This window comes from Rhinolophus ferrumequinum, chromosome 20 (genome assembly GCF_004115265.2).
Source record: "Rhinolophus ferrumequinum isolate MPI-CBG mRhiFer1 chromosome 20, mRhiFer1_v1.p, whole genome shotgun sequence".
Taxonomy (NCBI): Eukaryota; Metazoa; Chordata; class Mammalia; order Chiroptera; family Rhinolophidae; genus Rhinolophus; species Rhinolophus ferrumequinum.
Window position 1 is genome coordinate 11,098,117 of NC_046303.1, and position 20,692 is coordinate 11,118,808.

At 41.6% G+C, this 20,692-nt stretch overlaps 1 protein-coding gene across 1 annotated transcript in view; it reads right to left on the reverse strand.

Moving 5' to 3' along the window:
- Positions 1-1,184: 1,184 nt before the first annotated feature.
- The window catches only part of ITPRID1 (ITPR interacting domain containing 1), an 81,099-nt gene continuing 61,591 nt past the window's right edge, over positions 1,185-20,692 (reverse strand). The window contains exons 9-14 of the mRNA XM_033088640.1: positions 14,083-14,165; positions 12,438-13,691; positions 5,266-5,393; positions 4,404-4,515; positions 3,795-3,960; positions 1,185-1,287 (exon numbers count right to left, since the gene is read on the reverse strand). Of these exons, the coding sequence (XP_032944531.1) occupies positions 1,199-1,287; positions 3,795-3,960; positions 4,404-4,515; positions 5,266-5,393; positions 12,438-13,691; positions 14,083-14,165 (1,832 nt within the window). The 3' untranslated portion in view covers positions 1,185-1,198. The remainder of the gene's footprint in view (positions 1,288-3,794; positions 3,961-4,403; positions 4,516-5,265; positions 5,394-12,437; positions 13,692-14,082; positions 14,166-20,692) is intronic.

The window sequence follows — 20,692 nt, forward strand, 5'->3', positions numbered from 1 at the left end:
TGCCCACTGTTGTCAAGTTGCTTGATAATATGAACATCACTGATTTTCATCCCTTCCCTCTCCTACTTTCCCACTGCCTTACCAGTGTTTTTAGGGATTACTTCTTAAACAAACTACTTGAACTTGTATCCTTGTTTCAGGGTCAACTTCTGAGAAAACTTGAACTAAAATAGTTTCACAGGTTACGTTTCCAAGGAAGCAGAATCTGAAATGGAGATTTAGAGTTTATTAAGGAGTACTCTTGGAATTAACATTGGTGAGAGAAGGAAGCAGGACTGGCAGAGGCAGGGGTTGGGTTTTAGTCACAACTAAGGTCTCAGGTAACCCCATATGGAGCTCTGAAGCCAGTGGCCCTTGTCAAAAGTTGTCCCATGTTGAGGTGAGGGGCTTGGCCTACGTACCCTCACCTCAACCAGTCATTATATGCAGGTTGTCCTGAGAAAGGGGACATGACCTTAAGAAAAATATTTCTCTTTTAGGTGCATGCCAGAAAAGGCTTAGGTAGCCTTGAAGTAATTGTTAGTAGAAATATGTTAGAGACGGTTCTGGTGAGGACTCAGAAGAAAAGAAGAGAGCTGGAGAGAAAGTTTCTATTGTCTAGATAATACATATACCATCATGAACAGAATGCTGGTAGAAATATACACATTAAAAGCAATTCTGGTGAGATCTCAGACAAAAATGAGCTGTATGCTATTGGGAACTGGAGAAAATTCTATCTTTGTTATAAAGTGGCAAAGAACTTGACTGAATTGTGTTTCTAGTGTTTTGTGGAAGGTAGAACATGCGAGCAATGAGACTGGACATTTAACTGAGGTTTCTTAGCAAAGTGTTGAAGGTGCAGCCTGGTTTCTCCTTACTGCTTGTAGTAAAATGCAAGATGAGAGAGAGAAATTGAAGGAATTGTTAAGCAAAATGGAATCAGACTTACAGATCTGGGAAATTCTCAGCTTATCCATATTGCAAAAAAAAAAAAAAAAGAAAGAAAAGAAAAGAGAGAGAGAAAACTTATGCTGAAGAGAACATGCACCTAAAAACTCTTCCATCCTCTACCCATCACCCAATTCCAAAGTCACTCTCACATTTTTAGGTAATTTGTTACAGCAGCACCACCCTGCCATAACAAAAATATCACAAACTGGGTGGCTCAAACAACAGGCATTTATTTTTCAGAGTTCTAGAGGCTAGATGTCCAAGATTAAGTGCCGTCAGTGTTGGTTTCTGATGAGGACGCTCTTCCTGGATTGCAGGTGACTTCCTTTTCTCTGTCTTCACATGGCATTTCCCCTGTGCAAATGTGAAGAGAGAGAGAGGTTTCTAGTGTTTCTTACTCTTCTTGTGAAGACACACACAGCCTGTTGGGTTGGGACCCCATTGCTATGACATTTAACCTTAATTACCTCCTTAAACCCTGTCTCTCCAAATGTAGTCTCATTGGGGATTAGAGCTTCAAGATATGAATTTGATGGAGTGCACAATTCAGTCCATGACAAAGCTTTATAAAGAGAATGCTATATAAAGTATTGGACTATGACTTTCCCTAGATCTAGGCATAAAAATCATCTCACTTTGAGCATAAATGAAGAGAAATCCCAGAATATTGTTTTAGGCAAAGCAGTTCTCTTTATTTCAATAAACATTTATAGAGAAGTGACTATGAGCAAGATACTGTTACCAGATGAGAAACATACAAAGGTGAATAAGATTGAGTCAGAAGTTTCTGCCAACTGCAAGAAAGGAAACCTATTACCTTTCTACATTTCAAAGAACATCCCTATTTTAATAAAGAGTTTTCAGAGAAAACAAAGTGTGCCCATGGCTCCACATTTACTCAGATTAAATGGATAGTAGGGAGTTATTTTCTGAGACAAATATCTTGTAGAGAGAAGAAAATGCTGGACAGGAATTCTGAAAAGAGCTGGGAACTGGGGGTACCGATGCCTGCAGATGAAGGTATATATTGAGGAAGATGGTGTGGAGTGAGAAAAAGAAGAGACTACGGATGGAAGGGGGTCGTCCACACTCTGAGGAAGTACAGTCAACAGAGGAAACTGATAGATAGGAAGGGCTCCATGGAAGCCAAATGGTTTGCCCAAAGCGAGGAGGATGAAGGAGGGAAACGGGCTGGTAGATCGGTTCTAGTAACGGGCACTTTCAAAAGCAATAGCTTCTTAGCTTCCTGCTGGGAAGTGACCTCCACTGGCCCATCTTCTTACACAAATTATAATCTTCCCTCAAGGTGTTACTTTGTGCCATTCTTCACTTATTCCCCATTCCTTGGAATTCCTGTGCTATAGAGACGGCAAGTGCACTTGGCCTTGTGTACACTCCCTGCATTTCCTGGGCTGGGGGAAGCAACCTGACAGCTCGGCTTCTCACCTCAGGAATTCTACCAAGAGCCTCCTAATGGGGAGCTCTGACCAGCTGTAAGTCCCCAGTTGTGCCTTCCGCACAAGCCAGTCAGCCTGCCTTCTAAATGTAAATCAGATTGCGTGACAACCATGCTTAAAGCCTACTATGGCTTTCTATTAGGAGCGGGAAAAGGATCCTGGCTCTCAGACTCCAGGCTCACACTTCCTCTCTCTGCACTCCCCCACCCCTCAGGCCCTCAGCTACTCTGGCGGTTTCTGTCTCAGGGCCTTTAGAGTTCCCATTCCTTATGCTTTACATGTTCTTTCCCCAGAAGTCCACACGGCTCCCTCTCCTGCACCATTCTGGTCTCACCCACAAAGCATCCTTGTCCGGTCACCCTGACCACTGTGGCACACTTTTCACCCATATCACCCTCCACAGTTATCGTCACCCCGTCTGCCATGGCACATGTCAGTGCGGGAATTGTTTGTTTGTTTCTTGTTGTAGTTGTTTCTTTCTGAGTAGAAATCCTGTCTGTCTCGTTCACAGCTCTGTCGCCAGCACAAGAAAAGTTCCTGGCACATGGCAGGTGCTTCATCAATATTTCTGGCTGGTCGACAGACTCAAGGCTTTTTGGAAAGGCTGTGATGCCTGGATCTTCTTTCCTCCTTCTGCTGTCACTCCCTCATCCAGGCTCTCCTGATCCCCAGCTGTAAGTTGGACTCCTTGCTATGTTCTCTTTCATAAAACCCTGTTCTTTCCTTCAAAGCACTGTCACAGGTTTTAAATCCCTACGCAGTTACGTTTACATTCTCTCTCCCAGGAGACTGTAAGTTTCAGCGTGGCAAACACTGCACACCATATACACCTGGAGATACACAGCAGGTCCTCTGATAATGTTACTTCATTCCACATCGTTTCATTATGATGTGGATTAAATGCCAGAGGAATGTAGCTCTATTTATAGCTATTAGCTTATGGTAAAATGGACTTCATTTTGTGATACGTCATTTTGCTTAAAGTCAAAGCACCTATTGATGACATTCAGTGAGGACGTACCGCACGTATCTTGGCCACCACACATTCCCTGTGCCAGGCACAAAGTAACTGCCAGTTATTCTGTATTGAATGAGTATTAAAACATTCTGAGTTCCTCCTGGGTTTAACCATGGAGTCGAATATTTTAAAAAACATCTGATAAAGGGTTGATAGATACTTCTCTTTGGGGGTAATTAAGGTATGCTGCTTCTGGATAAAATGTGCTCTTATATTTTGCAGGAAGGCCATCAAAACCCATTCTGATCTAGAAGAAGACAGCTGTATGCTTTTCTCCAAAAGGACAATTTGACAAAGAGGAGGGACCTAATGCTTCCTGAGCTGGAGGAGACATCCTGGTGCTGCTCTGCGCGGTGGGTGAGAAAAGGCAGCCAGAGGGGTCATACCTGGGCAGGGAGCCTGCTGGCCCTCATCGGGAGGGAAGGCAGCCCTGGGCACCACGACTGGGTGGATTTCAGCACATGAAGCCTGACCATTCTCTTCTTCTGTCCAGTCATATTGATGCAGATTCCTAGAGTGTGCAGGTGGTTCTCCTATGAGAAGCTCAAGCTGCTAAAAGGAAAACAAGAACAAAGAGTGGACAACTTATCATTTTACACCAAACAGCTAACTCAGACTTGTGGGAAAGGCATTTATGGTGGCGAATTCTCTCGAGTGGGCTCTGCGGGCCAGGATTCTGGCAGTGACTTAGCCCACATTTGGTCTTATTCTCATGTGGAAAATGGGCTAATAATGCTCAGCTCTTATTTACAGTGCAGAAAGAAAGACTGGCAAGGGAGAAAGACTGGCATGCGTTCTAATCCCGAATCACCATCAGCTAGCCATGTGGCCTTGAGCAACGGTACTTCTCTGGGCTTCAGTTTCTTTATCCTTAAAATGAAGGTGTGGGCACAGATCCTAGAATCTGAAATGACTGCACAATCAGGGTGTTCATTTAATGCACCCTCCCGTGCTGGGCAGGATGCAGTCAAACTCCCCACCCCATCGCCCCATACCAGCAGCATCCCGTCTCTGATCTGGTGAGCCCGGTCTCCTAACTGAAACTCCAGTTCCTCCACCTGCTGCCGCAGGGCCTTGCGTAGACGTTGCAGTTGCTCGGCCTCCTTCCTGCAGGTAAATAATAGAAAATCAAATTTCACAGTCACCTCCCCATGCTGTCTTCCATTACTCCTCTCAAAATGGAGGTCACTCTTTGATATTTCTTACAAGAGAATGGCACCTTCTTTATTTGTATCAGTTGTAGACATAGTATATTTTGAGGGCAAATTTTCGCTCTCTCTCTTTTTTTTTTTTACAACTCTATCCCAGAATAATTTACATACCATGAAGTTTGCCTATTTTAAGAGTACAATTCAGTAATTTTTAGTAAATTTGCTAAACTGGGTTCCAATTTTGGAACACTTCTACCTCTCCAGTAAGAACCCTCATACCCTTCTATATTTAATCCCTATTTCCATGCCCCAACTACAGGCAATGACTAATCTACTTTGGAGACATATATTTTTAATCTATGTGAAAATTAATGCAGATTTTCAAAACTCTAATAAACCCTGACATTTGTATTTGCATGAGCCCCGTTCACATTGATCAAAGCTATCGTGCTGGCTAGTCCCCTCTTCCCAGTTGCTGCTCCCCTTCAAACCTCAAATACCCTGGCCTTGAAGAGTAAGTGTTGCTATCTAGCAAATGGCTCTCACAGACTCCCATTGAGAAAGCAAGAGCAAGAGAATGAGTGCCACGGAAAAGCTGGCTAAGTTCTCCTTAGCTCCCAGGTGCTCGTCTGTCCTGCCCTGATTACCTTTCCTTGCTCCAGGTGTGTGGGCTGGTATTTACTTTATGGCTCCCTTAGATAATTACCTTTCCTCTTCTGACATGTCTCTGGAAAGGAGTGCCTGCTGTCCTATAAGGTGCTGTTCCATTTCCTCTAAATGCTCCCGGAAACTCTGGCATAGCGTTTTCATGGCTTCCATCTCATGGACTGTGCACTGAGGAGAATTAGAAAGAGCTGAGAAGGACGTACTTCGGGATTCATTGTAAGAGTTTACCATTGTGGAGCCTCCCGTCCCACTTGGGTTCACCAGTTTGGCCTACTGCTGATGTGTGGGGAAAGAGAACAGGGAAAGCCCAACCTTTGGCTTCTCTGAGCAACTATAAGCCATACTTGGCTGAGACAGGAGAGAAAAAGTGGTTGGGTGGCTCTTGGAGAAAGTATGTCCCAGAGACAGGAAGCGTCTAGAGGACTGTGTATTGTAGGGATGGCAGGATGCAGACAGAGGAGGGGATGGGGGAAGGGCCAGAGCGCCTGCTTGTGTTTGGAAAAGTTGAGTCTATCTTGTTTAACTTTGTTGCTGCGTACTGCCTCACTCTGAATCTCAATAACACTGAACACATCTGTTCAGATGGTATGTGTTTGATTAGAGAAAGTCTGCTTAAAATATTTTTTATTAGTCTTAGCTCAGCTGAACCCCAGTCCCTGCTGGTTGAAATCAGCAGGATCCTCTCCAGCCAGCTAACAAGCCCATTCAGAGGAAGGCAGGCCTACACAGGCATCCCACCCCTCCATGAACTGGAGTCTAGAATTGAACTGTTTATCCTCCCAGTCCTGCTCCCCATTGCTCCTGATGTGAATTATTTTTAAAGTCTTACTTTCTCTGTATGACTGTGCTTTTTGCCTTGGTTTCCGTGTTTAAATATCTCTTGCAGACACAAAGCCCAGTCCATTTTTCAGGCATTCTGCCGATTTGCTGAGTTCTTACCAGCTATCCTTTGTTTTCCAGCCCAGGTTGGAACATGCTTTGAACTGATCCATAATCCCAAACCCCAGCATCTCTACCCATCAGACTTAAATGATATGAATGCTAGTTAGAGCCTAAAGCTCTCCTTACCAGGGCCATGGGTTTAGACCCCCTTCCTGATCAGTGTGGCAGAGGCTGATAGTTGCCTACACAATATCTTTCTCTCCTTTATTTTTATTAACAAAATTCTCACATCTTAGGGGCAAAAAAAAAAAAAAAGTATCTAACTAAAAAACTACATTTCCCAGCATCCCTTGCATATAGGAAAGCAATGAGATGGAAGTGGAGGGCATAAAGCAGGGCTTCTGGGAAACTCTTTAAAGGAAACTGATTTCACAGACCAGCCTCTTTTAACCGTTTCTTCTTCCTCCTTCCAACGGAGACCAATCTCACAACTATGTTAATTCTTCCCAGCCCTGTTTCTAAAAATGTTCCAGATTTCTTATCCTTCTCCTCAAAACCTTTGGCCAAGATCCTGGCAGGCTGATGGCTATTTTTACTGGAATTGTCATAATGGAAATATTTTCCTAAGAATGATATTTTTATACCATTCTTTTGCTTTTATATCATTTTGCTTGGAGAGTTTGGTTTTGATTCTATCCTCTAATTTTTATACTAATTAACATATGTTGTATATCAAAACTCTCCAGTTTAGTTTCAGTGTGAATGCATTTGAATCAGAGGGGTGTTTTGAAGCATTATTGGTGCCGGCAAGAGTGCTTGGCTTTTAAAACCGGAAAAGATCTTAGAGACCACGAAGGACTTCTTTTATAAACTGTTCTGACACAGAATGGTTAACTAACTTGTCCAAGGTCAAAGAAAAGCAGTCATATAGCAAACCCATGTCCCTGGTTCATTTCCTTTCTTCTGTCAACAGGGATTACAGTGTGGATGGCCACGTGATAAATTATTTGTCCCTTCGGAGTGAGCTGATTGAATGGTTCTAGTAGATTCCTACAAGGTGACTATGTTCCAGAGACAGTGAGGTCAGGGACATGGAAATATGGTGCTCAAGTGAGCGGAACATTATAATAATTGAATTTTATGTTTCCTCTAGTTATTTTAGGTTTTGTGCTTGGAGGGTTTGGGGGGAGGGGCAGGATTTAGGAAACACTGATGATGTGTACTGTGAAGGGAATGAGATGGAAGACTCTAAAACACTGCCATCTTCTGGTCAGTTGGAAACACTAAAAACATATTTCAGCTCTAGAAGAACAGTAGTTTCAGAGAAAAGGAAAACTTAGGCAAAAAAAGCGGGGGCTGTTTGAGCGCCATTTTCCAATATAAGAGCTGAGTACTATGTATAGTGTCAGGTGGGTATTAGACTAATCGAGGGGGTGGGGGTTGCTTCGTAAATTATATAAATGTCTAACCACTAACCATGCTGTATACCTGAAAACTAATATAAAATAATATTAAATGTCAACTGTAATTGAAAATTTTTTTAAAGGTGGGGGAAAGGTAAAGGGGATAAGAGGCCCAAATATCCAGTTATAAAATAAATGTCCTGGGGAAGTAATGGGGAAATATAATGGGGATATAAGAGGGAACAGAGTCAATAATACTGTAATAACCTAGTACGGTGTCAGATGGTTGCTGGACTTATCATGGTGATCACTTCTTTAGGCATGTAAATGTTGAATAACTATGGTGCACACCTAAAACTAATATAATATTGTATGTTAGCTATATTTCAATGAAAATGTTTTAAAAGAAAAAAGTAGCTGATACACACACATATATACATACATACACAATAGAATATAATTCAGCCATAAAAATGGAAATCCTGCCATTCGCAACAATGTGGATAGACCCCGGCAAACTCAAAGAGGAAGAAATCAGATTTGTAGTTACCAGAGGTGGGAGAGGAGTGGAAGAGAATTGGATGAAGGTGATCAAAAGGTACGAACTTCCGGTTATAAGTTCTAGAGATGTAATGTACAATGTGATGACTATAGTTGACACTACCTTATGGCAGAATTGGAAGTGTTATGAGAGTAGATGCTATGAGTTCTAATCATAAGGAAAAATTTGTTTCTTTTTTTCTTTATATTTATATGAGGTGATAGATATTAACTAAACATTGTTGTAATCATTTCACATTACATATAAGTCAAAATATGCTGTACATCTTAAACTTATGTATTGCTGAATATTAATTATGTCTCAAAAATATTGGGAAAAAAGAAATCCTGCCCACAAATAATTCTTAAACATTTGACATTCTTGGCTTTTAAGTTAATAATAAAAATGTATTTTTAGTAAAACAACAACGAAAGAGATGCTTTATAATCCAATATAATGCAAGGTCTGCTCTCCTGACCCAAGCCCAGTAAAACATGCAACTTCAATGGTAAGAGTAAGGCCACCAAAAAACACTGAACTTTTGAATTGGCTCATATTACCTTTTAAACTTTGTATGCTTTTCTTTTTCTTTAAATCTAAACCATAAACATTATAGAAGAATTTACTAGTATCCAAAAATCTTATTTCTGATACATCTTGTTTTCTTTTCCAGATATATTTTTTAAATTAACAAATCACTTATGTGTATTCACTTACATGTAAGAATTTAATTATATCAATAAACCATTAGCTAAGGTAACTCACAAGTCCACAAAAATGGCATTTACTAGTCAAGTGTTTGTCTGTACTGTTACATACTGCTATGTAAGGGCAGGGTGGAGGGGGCGAAGTGGGGATGATTTTCTGAGTCCTCAACCTAAAAGTGCTCTTAACTTCAACACCTGCTCGGAGCTCCCATTGTCATGCAAGAAATGGTATCTGTCTCTGCCTAAAATCTTCACTTGGTCCAAGACCTATTGTCTAGATCATTTTTTCATAAATAATTTTTCTAATCCTAGCTAGCACTTAGTATTTAACTTAGAGCCATTTTTTTCCAGGATCTTTTTCAGGCCTTACAAACCCAGGCTCACTCACTGTAGATGATTTTTCTCTTTGTTCTTTAGTTCCTTTAAGGAGCTTCCTCTCGTTGAAGAATGAAACACCTTATTTGCACTTACTTTTCCGCATGTATGTACACCTGGAGAGGAGGGCAAATATGCACCCCTATGCACGTATGTGTATGCTTTGATTGTTTCCTTCAAGTGTATGTTTGTGGTTCCTTGGATTTAAATAAGGAGAAATGCATTGTTTTCTAGTATAACCCAATACAGAGTGCATTTCAGAAGGTATATAATGCTAAATCAATTTGATATAAAAGTACCTTTCCTCATAATTGCAAATTCTAAGAGGAGAGAAGGCTACGACAACACGAGACAGGCATTAGAGGACATGGATGGTGGTATGCACACTTACATCCAAACTCCTATTCATTTAAAACCTACACAAAAGTTTTATATATGTCCCCTGCGCTGTCCATCTCTTACCCTTCCCAGTCTACCTCTGTCGCAGAAGCTGCAATCCTTCTGCCTGTTACTATGCTCCCACATGCCACATCCCCACTTGCTCTTTCAGTCCCAGAACCATGCTCCCCAAAATTCAAAGGATGCCCTCAGAGCTTATAAACCCTTCACACCTTACATGAAACCTTTCGTATTAGTGGTGTCACTGGGCTGTACTAATTGATAAGCCAGGCTCTTTGGATTCTATGGTTTGCCTCATGGACCAGCCATCTTCCTGGCACCTGTAGTCAGGTTCTCCCTTGGAATGACTGAGTCACTCTGGACTCAGCTGTCTCCTTTGTCTGCATTGACTTGTCACGGTCACTTCAACCACACCAAAAACCTCATTAGGTAGGTTGCATTTTCAGTTTGTGCCATGGGAAGCTGAACTGCCCTTTCCTCTTTTTTTCATGTGTAGTCATATAACTGAATAAATGATAAGCTAATGGAGTATCAATATACAGCTGTTGCCATAGATACTTGATTTCAATATTAATAAATTAAGTGATAGTGTTTCCCAAAGACAATTTGATGCAACAGACTTCTAACTTCTTGTTCTATGGATATATGCTGGTTATTTCTCTTCTAAACACAATCAGTAAGTGATTTATAATTGTTTTTAAGAGTGGTAGTATCTAATTATGGAATATATATCTGCAGCATTTACACCAAAATAATGACTTTTGGTAGGTCTAGAAGAACCATTTCTTCTGGAGTTTTGACACAATTTTGATTTTTTTACACTTCATTATTTTTAACAAAATATAAAAGTAAACAGGGTTTGATTTATATATCATTGTAAAACTTATCTTCAAATGTAAATTAGAAAAAGGATATGTTAGACCAACAACCTGGTTATCATCATGAAAACTGGAGTAACTAATTATAGGATTTAATCATTTCCTCCCCCCACAGCTTCTTAACATGTCACCCTCTCTAGCTATCTTCCATCCCTAACATTTTTCTACACGAACTATGTGGGCAAGTAACTGTCTATTTCCTTAGAGCTGAGTTTTCCAGCCTTGACGCTGTCAACATTTGGGGCCAGATAGTTCTTTGTGGTGGGGGCTGCCCTGTGCATTGTAAGATGTTTACCAGCATCCCTGGCACTACAGATGGTAGCATCCATCTCACTTGTGACAACCAAAAATGTGTCCGAACATTGCCAATGTCACCGGGGGCAGGGGCAAATTATCCCCAATTGAAAACTACTGCCTTATAGCATGTAAAGTCTCTTAATAAGTATCAGTGATGATGATGATGATGACCCTTATTATTCCACAGGATACGAACCTGGGTCTTTTGATGCTCCAAAGGACCCCAGCTGAATATCAGCCTTTGTGCTTTTCTCCCACTGAACCTCTGGATAATATGCCCAGAATTGATCTCCATGCCTTCTTTCACTAGTTCAACCCTCGTTACTGACTCATTTAAAAATGTTCCAGATTCTTGGGAATCTTGCAATTTGTAAAAAAAAATTAATGTAATCGATTATTTTATATTTCATGCAATCATTTTCTATGTTTATATTACATTTATGGAGATTTCTATATGTGGAAGTACCATATAGTAATTTGTCTTATCTGTCACATAATCATTTTCTTGTGTTGCTATTATACTCATAGAAATGTAGATATTTTAAAGTTGAACACATCTTTGTTTGGAGTGTACTGTCTGAGAACCTGATGTCAGCTAAACTTAAATTTGAATCTGGACTTACCACAGAGTAGTTGTGGGATGTAGGGAAAATTACTCGAACTCTCTCAGTTCTAGTTTTCTTGCCTGTAAAACCAGGAGGACTTGGCATGTATTAGGGACTCAATAAATATCTGTGGAATTAAAAGAATAGGAAGGCAATTCGAAAGGCACCAAAGAGTAGGCACTCTGTGAATTATAGTTGCCTCCACTCGCTTTCGAACAGCTGTGGTCCTACAGTATCTGTGACACCTTTTCTTTCCCACTCATGAAGAGAGTTCCTCTCTCTACACATATAGTTTCATGTGTGATACTCTTAACTTTTTGAATCAACGGCTAACCTTGACAGCCTACATTGTTTCTCGCCCTGAGAACTGCTGAAGACGTGGCACTGGAAGAACTCATTAAATGCCTGTTGATTTAACAGGGCTGACCAGGAATGGGGGGCATTCCGTTCTCAGGAACCCCAATGTCCACTTTTACAAAAGCTTAGCAAAGGTAGACCAAAAGTCCGTCTATTCGATATGAGATGCTCTAGATTCAACACCTGAACAATAACAAAACAGTAACAAAAATTGACAATAAAAGTAAGTAGCACACCGTTAGCAAGGCCTAGGGCTTTCTATGGACTGGGCACTGTGGGGAGTGAGTGTGCTGAGTGCTCTATAAGCTTTCTGTCGTTTAATCCTAAAATAATTCTGTTGCAGTGGCATGAATGGCCTTCCTATTTTACAAAACAGGAGCTAGGCACAGAGAAATTAAATGGCTTGTGCAAGATTGCATAGCTAAGTAAATTTAAAACAGAAGTGCTCAGTTAAACTGAACAAGAGGTGACGTTCAGCTGCATTAATGTTTACAACCTTACATATGAATTTACTCTATATCCCTCTCTAAAATGGGGTTAATAATAAAATTTGCCTTCCTTTCTCCACAAGGCGATTGGAAGTATCAAAGGAAGAAATTTGTGGGAAAATATCCTAAACAATAAAGCACTCCACAAGTACTACTCATGATATGCAATGGAAAGCTATGCTCTGAGAGCTCCCGTTTGGAACAGGAAGGCCAAACGTCATCCCCGAGGTGTTTGCTGTTGCTGCTTCTGCCTCCCCATCTTTGCAGAGTTAACACTTACAGAACACAGCTCCCTCACTGCAGTGTCCTGCAGGACTTTCAAAGTCTTCACGACCTGGGCTTCCGGATGGCTACATGAGAAGGGGCAATGCCTGCAGGCTGAGGCCACCGGGCTGGGGCTTAGTCTCTCTGAGTGGCAGTGGGGATGGTGATGATAGCAGCCGCAGCAGTGGGCAGGTGGAGCATGGCAGGTGCCCACTGGGTAGACACTAGGGAGGCCTGTGTCTAGAGAGACAGATCTGGCGAGGGGCTGGCACCTGGGCTCACATATGTAAGTCTGAATGGAAACGTCACTGAGCTGTCTTGCTTCTGTTCCCAGTCCTGGTTCTGTTGTGGTAACAGGGTCACACACAGTGCATTCTAAAACTGTTCTTCTAGAATCGGTCCCCAAGGCCACAGCATTCTGAGCAGCCAATGCCAAACTGGAGGACATCTGGATTTGCACAGACTTGGAGCGAAACGCCTTTGAGTCAGCATTTGGAGGAAGATTTCCCATCTCAGGTTCTGCCCCGGGTGGTATTTGACCCCAAACACTACACCTTGGCTTCACTTGGGGAGTAGTACCTCCAGACGGCTTATCTAGGTGGGGAATGGACTTTTTGGGTGTTTGAATAAGGTCACTGGGCTTGGGGACATGCGGTGGTGGACTTGCTCGCGTCAGCAAGCTGTTGTTGATGTCAGGACAGAGGTTACTGCTTTCTGCTCTTCTTGGGGCCTTGGAGTCATCATGAAGGAACTTGTCTCGAGCTTGATCAATTCCAGGTGATTTCTGAGACTCACAGTGGTGGCTTTGCACATCCAGTCCCCCAGCTCCCTCAGGCTTCAGAAACCCATCATTCATTTCTGTGACATCAGTCACCATAAACCCAAGAGGATGATCACATTTGGAGGAAATCATAGCTACACTGGCCTTGTGTTCAGTGTGGGGCATGGGCGGGTGCTGCCTCAGAGGGCTCTCTTTCCTTGGGTGTTCTCCCCCCGTGGGGACCTCGTCAAAGGCCATATCTGGGGTCAACACTTCTGGTGTCCTCTCCACAGCCTCACACTGAGACGCTTTCTCCACCACAGACGTTGAGGCCTTTTCTTCCAAGATGCTCCAGTCTTGACTTGAAAAAGATGTGCTCACCACACTCTTGGAATCAAGCTCATCTGACTCTTGCTGGCAGCCTTGGGATGGCACGAAGCATTGGCTCTGATCCACTGGCTTTCTACATCCATCCTCACCAGGACTCTGGCTGCCTAGCGAGAAATGCATCTGTGGAAGAAACAAGGATGGAGTCAAATGGGCAGGAAGGTGGGGGTGGCACCAGGTTTAAGAACTGTGTTTTTTTCCCCCTTATCATTACCCTCAACTTAGGAGTCAGGCGATAAGGGTCTCAAACTCAGGTTTATGTCAGTTTACTACTTTAACTGGGACCTTCTTTCTGTGAGGCTTAGCTTCTTTGTTTAGTAAAATCCTAGGAGATAGAAGGGAAAAGAACGCCAAGCTTTCTGGCACACTGTCCAGTATGAATCCATTGTCCCCTGTCCCTTTGGTGCCTGTGGCGTGTGTTTTCTAAGCTTTGGTTGCCCTTTCCAATTGTGGCAGGATACTTTATACTTCCATTTCCTTCTATTCCTATTCCAACACTTAAGTGCCCTTCTACCTGCAGGGGTGGAGGTTCTGGTGGTTCTTCCAGGAACCCGCTGCTGTCAGACTGGCAGCTGTTTGCTCTGTTCACTGTGACACCTGCGGAAAGAAATAAAGAGGCCTGCAGTGGGTAAAGTGAAAACAGGCTGACAGCAAGACCAGGATCCAATGCTCTCTGTGTCTGACATGCCGTAGACCCTCCATATATGTCCACTGCATGGAAGGATAAACGAATGAGGGAAGTCTGAGGAGTTTTTCCTCAGCTGTCAGAGGGTCCATGTAAAATTGCGTCACTGGTTTCCTGATACAAGGAATAAAACATGAAACAAAGGACGAGGACTAACATCTCTTAGAACTAAATAACAATGTGATTGTGAGATGTGTCTTTGTTAAGAGGTAGAAAAACCAGAAGGAAATGCATATGCCTTAAATGTCACGCTAACAGAACAATAAAGACCAAAATTTATATATCTGTTTGTATACATAATGCAATAAACTGAATATTCATGTCCCCCCTGAATTCATATGTGGAAATTCTAATCCCCAAGGTGATAGTATGGGAGGTGGGGCTTTTGGGGGGTTATGTGGTAATGAGGTCGGAGCTCCTATTAGTGGGATTTGTGCCCTTATAAAAGAGACCCCAGAGAGCTCCCTGGCTCCTCCCACCATGTGCGGACACAGCAAGAGAACGACCATCTATGAACGGGGAAGTGGGTCCTTGCCAGACATAGAATCTGCTGGTACCTTGATCTTGGACTTCTAGCCTCCAGAATTGTGAGAAATAAATTTCTGTTGTTTATAAGCCACCCAGTCTGTGGTATTCTGTTATAGCAGCCCAAATGGACTAAGACATATATGTATATTCTTTTTTCTTTTTAGTAAATGTTGGGTAAGAATCCCTTGCTGACCACATCTGGATTCTATTTATATGACTACAAATCTGTGCTCGTGTTTTAGACTGCGGCTCTTATAATTTTGAGAGGCTGGAACGGGCAGAGAAAGAACAATGCTATATGTGCAGGCAGGTAATGACCCTGTAAACATGAGCATCTTGAAATTCTAAATCTGCCTATAACTTCTTACATAAATATGAGGTTGTATTAATGGGGCTGGGGAAATGGGTGGCTACCAGGGCGTCAGTGTGCTAAAGACTAAACTGTAGGATTTTTTCCCCCTCTTCTTGAATGAGAAATGCTTCCAGCTACAGTATAAACTAGAATAGGAAGTTTCATGGGAGGCGGGTGGTTGGAATGTAGCCTCCTAATAATACAAGAAGCAGAAGGAGGAACCATATTTGTCCTGGAAGAAAAGGCTGGGCATGGGTGTGAGGCGTGGGTTGAAAGGAAAAAAGCTGACTGCTGCTGGATGTAATGCATGGATATCTGGTACCTACATGAGACATAGGGAATTTGCCTTTGCTTCGAGAACTAGATGCTGCAGAAGAGTTAGAAGAAAGAAAAAAAAACACACAAAGAAACAATCCAGCTTCTGCTTAGGTGTTCTAGATCCATCCTTCAAGGATAGATGCACTAGCAAGGGCCGCAGTACCTCATCTCCTTGTAGGACTGCCTTCCCCCAGCCGTAATTGCCCATGTGTCTGAGCAAAGACTGCTGGCAGAGACACGGTTCCAGAGGTGGTCCACCCAGCCCAAATCCCAGCTACCTCACCCTGAGAGCAACATAAAAAAAAAAGAAACAGCTTTGTAGAATTAAAACTTATAAACTCCATATTCATTCACTGTCTTCAAATAAAATGAAAGGCTAAAACTCAGATAATGTAGGTTTTGAATAGCTGACTCCTAGAGAGATGGAAGAGATTTGAGCAAAGTTTTGAGGAAACAACGTCTGTTACTTTTTGTTATATAGTTAAGGGTAAAATACGGCAAATGTTTACTAGTCATGGATCTAGGTAAGACTTCTGTTTCTGGCAAACTGGAATAATAAAAACTAGACTTTTCCTCTTATTTGACAACAACGAAAAAACTGGACAAAGTATAGGAAAATATGGTTTCAAGAAAATGGACATTAGGTAATTAAAAATAGCAGTCTCTGAGAGGCAGGGACAGAGAACGTGAGTCCTACAATTACCCAGCTTCCTGCTTTGCGAGAGTTTATAAGCCATGGGATAAGGAAGGTAAACCCTGGCAGAACCCAGAAGACTCCCTAAGTTGCGGAGACAGAACTAAGAATCTTGAAAGACTGAGCCACCTAGAGTTCACAGAGTAAGGTGGGAGAGAAGAGAGCACTGCACAGAGAGATAACTCTAGAGAGTCCCTCTTAAGTATTCAGCTGCATACTGCTCAGCTCGTGCACATGAGAAAACACCAAAGACTGAGGAAAGAAGCATTGGAAAGGACTAGAAGACACAGTGCCCAACACTCACCCAGGACCGGAATAATGCATGCTCCCAGCAGCCAGATTCCAAAAATCACTGGGCGCTGGCTGGAAAGATAGAGTACTTGGAAGGGTCTTGCCTCAAGAGTGAGGAATAATGAGCTCTAGAACGAGCATTGGCCTCACTAAAAAATCATAAAAGCAACACCTGAAAGGATCAAACTGTTTCCAAGTAACTCAACTGTGTCCCAGACCTAAGTTCAAGAATATTTATAGGAATACAGCAATGTCAAGCAGCCACAAGGTAAAATCCACAATTTCTGGCATCTAATTAAAAAAAAAAAAAAACCAATCATGCAATGAAGCAGAAACATATGACTCATAACGAGAAGAAAAATCAATCAACTGAAACCAACCTAAAACTTATATGGACGTTAGAATTAGCAACTAGAATATTAAAACACTTGTTATGACTATAGTCCATATGTTCAAGAGGCTGGAAGAAAGATTAAATATGTTAAGTGGAGATTGTGAGATAGTAAAATATACCCAAATTGCAATTCTAGACATGAAAACTATAATGTCTCAGCTAAAATTTATACTGGATGGGATTAACAGCATTTTAGAGATTGCAGAAGAAAAGATTAGTGAAATTGAAGACATAGCCATAGAAATGATCCCAAATTAAAGACAGGAATAAAAGAGTAAAAATTTTAAAAAATCAAAACAGTATCAGTGAGCCGTGGGACCACTCCAATAGTCGAATTTATAGGTAATTGGATATCCCAGAATTGTAGAGCGAGCACTTGGACAAAACGTTTCAAACAAAATTTTATTTCAAGAAGTTCAACAAACGCCAACCAGAAGAAATATGAAGAAAACTATAACAAGGCACATCAAAACTGTCCAACACAATGATAAAGAGGAAATCTTAAAATAAGCTAGAGAATAAAGATACATTACACCCAGAGGAAACCAAGATAAGGAAGGCAGCATATTTCTCATCAGAAATAATCCATGCAAGAAGACAGTGAAGTAATATCTTTAAAATATCAAAAGGAAAAAAAAATGTATCCGTGAGTTTTAAAGATTTGTTATCTAAATCTTTTTAAAGATAATTGACTCTTTAAACAAAAACAATAACAATGTAGTGCGGGGTTCATAACAAATACCTGGAGGACTAAAAAAATTAAACACCTGTTATAAAATTGATTCATTCATATGGAAGGAATGGTCTGTGATACTTTAACTATGAAGCATAATTCTTATAGAGTCTTTAAACTGGGTAACAGAGTACTTGTTTACTTGCTTCCATGTGTACACTCATTGTGTATTTGTTATAGGAAATTGTGTAATACTTTAACTAGTGTAATGATTTATACAATATAGTATAACATTTAACACTTCCCTGCTCTTGTTATAATGAATTCAGCCTATATTAAAACTCTTCAGAACTGACTTCTAGTCCCCATTGCCCACCTGCATACTATAAACAGTACGGGACCCAAAGATATCCAACAGGTGGGTTGAACCTTGCTGAAGGATGGACAAAACAGACTTTGGAAACTCTTTTTTTTTTTCTTTTTAAAAATATTTTTTATATATTTATGTTGATAAAAGGTATTCAAATCCTCAAGAAAGTTCAAAAGCCACTATAATATACTATGTTTACGTTTCTTTCTTGATTTGTCATAGCCAGGTGTGGCTTGGTTATGGAGACTTCAGGAAATGACCTTCATTCTGAGAAGGGGAAGCAGAACCAAGCCTTCTTCTAAAGTTCAAGTCCAGAAAGTCATGGCAAGTGCTTCTTCAATGAGAGTGAAGACATGCCTCAGAAAATGTAGCTTGTGCAATTAGGGTGAACTTCCTTCAACGTGCAATGTTGACACAGCTCTGAAATTGCCTCGTCTCTTGGCATTATGTTGTATGGCATCTTTCTATTATGATTAACTTTGGAAACTCTTGCTCTTTCTATATGTTCTGGTGCAAAATTTGCACCACAAGCTATGAAGGAGTCCTGGTACATTATTATTCATTAAATTTTCTAGATAAGTACTCTTCTGGAATATAAGCTTCTTGTAAAACGTTTGCTAACCCTTCTTACAACTCTAGGATGAAATTATGCATTAGAGCACTAAACCAAAATTATACGTTGGAGCCCATTTGTCCCTATCAACAAATGCAAATAGACAACCCAAAATATAAAGGGTCTCTAAAAGATAGAAAGACTAGTTTCATGTAAAGGGGAGTATATTTATAACCGTTACCTTTAGTGAACTGTGCTTGTGTAAAGTACAAAACCAAAAACAAGTAAACAAAAATAACCTCTGGAACTCATTTAAGTGAATTTGTGAAACAACCAGATTTTGACAGCCTCTCTTAGATGGTGAGATCAAATAGTGTAATTGGACATAGTCTCTCAGGAGTAGAGACTTATTTAGCTCGTGTTTTAGAAGTCAGGTACATGTATCTGAATCATTTTGAGAGAGTCACCAAGCAAAATGTGGGCCAGTTGACCGATGGTTTGGTTTAGTTTCTTTAAGAGGCTAAAACTCTTTCTTGCCTATTAAGGTGGGTACCTTTTCAGCAACTAGACAATAAACATCTTGACATTGGCTTTGCAAATTCCAAATATTCTTCTAGGGTTGTAAGAATTAAATGATACAAAGGCTGAGAAATTGCCTGGCCCAGGACGGCTACCATAGATGATTAAACAAACAAACACAAATGGGCATCATTTATCACTACCACACCCTCACACCCAATATGTAACAGGAGGGAGGGCATGACACAGGGGAAGACAATATGGCACCTGACGAGAGTAATGCAAGTAGTGCCAGCACCCCCAGGCCTGGCCAACCCAGTTCCTCAAACTACCTCGCCCAAGACTGGGAGAACTTTAGAAGCCTCGTCGCCTCCAATAGGGTTTTCCCCAGGCCCTGAATACGCCCAAGGAGCCATAGCTCTTCCTTATTCCACTTGATTGGGTCCTCAGCGTCCCACCTTACGCCCAACACTAGATCTTATTATTCAAACCCTCCAGTACTGGGTGGATCCTGTTCCAAACCACCACCCACCTCCCTGCATGAGTTTGTCATGCCGCTTAAACTGCTAATTCCTCCACTCTGCCAACCCCTAGCTCGAGGGGCTCACCTCTCTGTATTGTATGCTGCTAAAATCTGGTTAGGGCCCATAACCAAGTCATACCGGTAGAAAACCTGGAGCCAGATCTGCTGGGTTCAGATTCTGACTCTCCTACGTACTAGCTGCGTGATCTCAGGCATGGCACATACGCCCTCTGAGTCTGTTTCCTTTTGGGGAGAAGAATGACTATAGTAATAACATGTTACTTGTGAGGTTGTGATGAGGATCCTATTCAATAATATATCATGAAGACTTTCTGCACATGTAAAAGATGATATTAATTATACGTATAAATTTTTGCTGCAGAACATAGTCTAAATATCACCTGTTAGAACTCAATCACTATTAACATCATTAAATGTCATTAATGAGCATAATTATTATTAAGATTTATTAGAAATTACCTTTTGCAGCATAAGACTCTTCACAGAGTTAGATTTTACCCTCCCAATTAGGTGGACCCTGCCTGGGAAGGATTGTTCTACCGTTTGAAACAGTGCTACTTGGGAGGAGATGGATGCCTCAGGCACTTTGCTCCAACCATCACGAGGTGGCAGTATTACACCAACCACAGCACAGAGGAGCCAGGGCGCTGCCCAGAGTCCCTGGAATGAGAGACCCGTAAACTTCCTAAGAGTCAACCGACCGGAAGGGCAGCTTTTCTGAGCTGGGTTGGTAAAAGCTTCAGAATCATACGTGGCAAGTTTTACACTTAACAGTCTGAATTCCTAGAAGCTGGGGTTGGGTAGAGATGGCAAGGGGTGGGGGGCGGGGGGGAGCCTACAGAATGGAAACATAAATGAGGGGAGGGAGAAAAGAACAGGAAACTTTTTAGGGGTGTGATGTACACTGGAGTTGTGTGGAGCAAAAGAAAGGGTTCTTCATTAGACTATTTGGGGTTGACCATCTTCACCTTTTCTCTACTTCATCTATTTCTTTGTCAAGTTCCTCTCTCTTCTGTCCCCCAGTGGTAGAAAATTCTGTGACAGCTCTGTGGTGAAGCGGAATCCTAGGAACTCAGAATCAAATGGACCGGACATTACAGATTCTGGGAACTCAAATGCCTTTAGGAGCTGGGCAGGTAGGTACATATGTGAAGTAACTAGGTTTTAGACAGTGAGGAGCCACGTGGGTTTCTTGGACCTGAG